The sequence below is a fragment of the Elephantulus edwardii genome, unplaced genomic scaffold (genome assembly GCF_000299155.1).
Source record: "Elephantulus edwardii isolate Elephantulus edwardi_28Jun2011 unplaced genomic scaffold, EleEdw1.0 scaffold00196, whole genome shotgun sequence".
Lineage (NCBI taxonomy): Eukaryota > Metazoa > Chordata > Mammalia > Macroscelidea > Macroscelididae > Elephantulus > Elephantulus edwardii.
In genome coordinates, this window is record NW_006399946.1 from 3,425,142 (window position 1) to 3,428,599 (window position 3,458).

At 37.5% G+C, this 3,458-nt stretch overlaps 1 protein-coding gene across 1 annotated transcript in view; it reads right to left on the reverse strand.

The window, feature by feature from the left end:
• PIEZO2 (piezo-type mechanosensitive ion channel component 2) overlaps window positions 1–2,494 on the reverse strand; it is a 731,335-nt gene extending 728,841 nt beyond the window's left edge. Inside the window, exon 1 of the mRNA XM_006897012.1 lies at window positions 2,404–2,494. Within this exon, the coding sequence (XP_006897074.1) occupies window positions 2,404–2,410 (7 nt within the window). The 5' untranslated portion in view covers window positions 2,411–2,494. The remainder of the gene's footprint in view (window positions 1–2,403) is intronic.
• Between the last annotated feature and the right edge of the window lie 964 nt (window positions 2,495–3,458).

The following is a 3,458-nucleotide window of genomic DNA, read 5'->3' on the forward strand; positions in this document are numbered from 1 at the left end:
AGCAGACTTAACCATTGCAATGCACCTTTTAATTTCCTGGCTGCTGGTGCCAAGGCTGTTGACTATGGAGCCAAGCAAACTAAAGCTGTGTACAATCTCAATCTCTTCACCATCCATGCTGATGCTGCCAATTGGTCCAGTGGTGAGAATCTTCAGGATTGTATTCTCTCCCCATACCTATTCAATCTGTATGCTGGACAAATCATATGAGAAGTCGGATTCTATGAAGAGGAATGTGGTGTCAGGATTGGAGGGAGATTCATCAATAACCTATGTTATGCAGATAACACAACCTTGCCGGCTGAAAGTGAGAAGAACCTGAAACTCTTGTTGCAGAAGATCAAGGAATACAGCCTCTGGTACCGATTCCATCTCAATGTCAAGAAAACAAAGATTCATACTACTGGACCAATAGGCAACATCATAGTGGATGAAGAGGAGATTGAAACTGTCAATAGCTTCAACTTTCGTGGATCCACAATTAACACCCTTGGTACCAGCAATCAGGAAATAAGGAGATGCATTGCACTGGGAAAATCTGCAGTTAGGGACCTCTCCAAATTACTGAGGAGTAATGATGTCAGTTTGAGAATTAAGGTGCATCTGCTTCAGGCCATGGTTTTTGCGACCACTTGCTATGCATCTGAGAGCTGGACAATGAATAAAGATGACACAAAAAGAATTGATGTCTTTGAGCTGTGGTATTGAAAAGGAGTATGAACATCCCATGGATGGCCAAAATAACAAATAGATATGTCTTTGAGAGGGTGTAGCCAGCGTGCTCTTTGGAGGCAAGAATGATAGGGCTTCACCCCACATATTTTGGGAATATTGCTAGGAAGGGGATATTCCTTAGTGAAGGACATGATCCTGGAAAGAGTAAGGAGTCAGCGAAGGAGAGGAAGACCCTCCTTGACCAGGTGGATTGACACAGTGACTGTTGTGGCTTTTGAGTTTCAGGAAATGTGAGAATGGTGCAGGATAGAACAGGGTTCAGATCTTTTGTTTCAAAGTCACTATGTGAGATATAATGGATCAGTATTAAGGAGTTATGTTGCCAAACAAAAGGTACATGATTCCAATAGAGTACTCTCTCCTAAAGCAATCTGGCTTTTGCCTGATCGGGATTCTGTCCCCAGATCTGAATCATTTGCCAAACTTTCCTTCTGGCCTTGGACTCATCAGCCTCTACAGAGGCCTACCTTCTGGGATGTGACCTACAGATGTGGTAGTTACCAGGCTCTAAAAGCCTATTGTGCATTTCTTTGAGATAAATATCTCTCTGGTTTTGTATATCTGGAAAACCCAGTCCAAGATGCTCTGTGAACCCTCAGTCTCCTTCTTCATCAAGACAGCCTATCATTAACAAAGATACCCAATCAGAGTTACAGCATCACTATTTTTATATCAACTAATGGCTGGGTCGAACTTCACTTCTAAAGCTTTTACAGAAGATATTTACCAGTCTTAATTTCTTATCATTTTTAATGTAAAATTTTTATTTTCTATTTGTTTATTTACAAAGTTCGTATACATTGTTTTTCACACTGGATCTTTCCCATTTCCTTAACCCATCCCTCCCTCCACCCATAAAATTGTGCTACCCTATGATTACCCCTCCACCAATCCTTGCCCCTTTACTCTCCCCTTTAGATTCTCATTTACATTTTACTAATTATCTATTTCTAAAACGATGGTCATATACAGTATTTGTTCTTATGGGACTGTTGAAAAATAACTCACTACTTTAAAGCATTGTAGTTTAATTTTTATGTTTGGTGGAGAATGCAAAAGAATACATTCACAAAGCAGACTACACATCTAATTAGAAGCTCAAAACATTCAACCAACATTCTTTTCTATACATTGAAGCTATTTCCGTAAGAGGAGGATAGAATGTGCATTTCTGAAGTAACATACTTGAGAAACTGTATCTAAAAAATCCAAATTATCATCCTTACTTACTTAAGGCACTCTTAATACATCTCAAGCAATGTACAGAAAAGTTATGATGATAAGAGGCTTCGAAAATGAAGATACTGGTCAATGACTATTTGCTCCCACATTCTGGCAGGAATTCATTAGGCTAGTGCATGTGCCAATATTGTCAAGCCATATGTCTCATTTTATTGATAATATTTTGAGTTAGACTTAACTGATCCAAATATTTGTGTTACACTACCGAATAAGGAACTTGCATGGAAAGAATAGCTACGTAACTAATAAAGAATGTACCACCATCAAACTTCACATGCACAACTTGGTTCAGTTTGAACCTTTCACACCACTCCGCAATTGACCAGAATTGCTGCACAGATGCCATCTCTTCCTACGACAAGGGGCCTTCTAGAAAGTTCAGCAAAATACATTCATACTTCATAATTATTAAGAAATGGTACTTACCTTGCATTGTAGATTTTGTTGGTTCTGAAAACAGAGGAATGAGCAAGAGGTAGATAAGGTAGATAAATGAGAGTCCATTGTATCGGAAAGCACACGCTGTGGTTGGGAAGAAAGAAGGAGAAGATCATTCACATTTGCCAGCTAACAGAACCATGATTGCTTAACAGCTTTATGACTGACGGTTTCATGTATTCCTGCATCAAATAATATAATTTGTATATATCAACTACAAAATAATAATTGACTATTTTAAAGTATATTGTTCACAGTTTTGACCAGGAGGAGAATTGAACAAATAAAATACATGGAACCTGCTTTTAAAGTCTGATTTCAATACTAGAAAACAAACAGTTGTTGGGAAGAATACGGAGAAAATATAACTTTCCTTCATTATTAGTTGGACTTTAAAATAGTGTGGTTACTATAAAAAAATGAGTTGGTAATTCCCCAAAAAGTTAAACACACAGAATTACCATAGTACCAGAAATTCCTTTATACACAAAAGATCCATGATGAGGAATTCAAACAGACACTATTTTTTTCTTTCAATAATATATAAAATACAGTGAAGAAAGTAATGAAAACTCCTTAGTCATAATTACACACCTTAAGAAAATGTGCTGTTGCACCAGCGACTTGGGTCTAGAGTCTCACGGCACTAAGAGACACCAAGGAAAACAAGGAACAGCTCAAAAAGACTATGCTGTATCTTCTCAGACCACAAGGCCACAAAATTAGGAATTAATTACAAGAAGATAAAGGGAAAAAAATCATATATTTGGAAGCTGAAAAGCAACTTGCTTGAACATGAGTGGGTACTAGACGAAATAAAAAGTGAAATTAAAAAGTTTCTTGAAAGAAATGACAATGAAAACACAACTTACCAAAACCTCTGGGAAATAGCCAAAGCAGCAATCAGAGGACAACTTATAGCAATAAGCAAACCCATCAAAAGCCAGGAAAAAATTTACCATTGACTCTCTAACCCAACAACTCCAACAAATTGAAAAAGAACAGCAAGAAAGGCTGACAACCTCTTAAGAAAAACCCTGTAA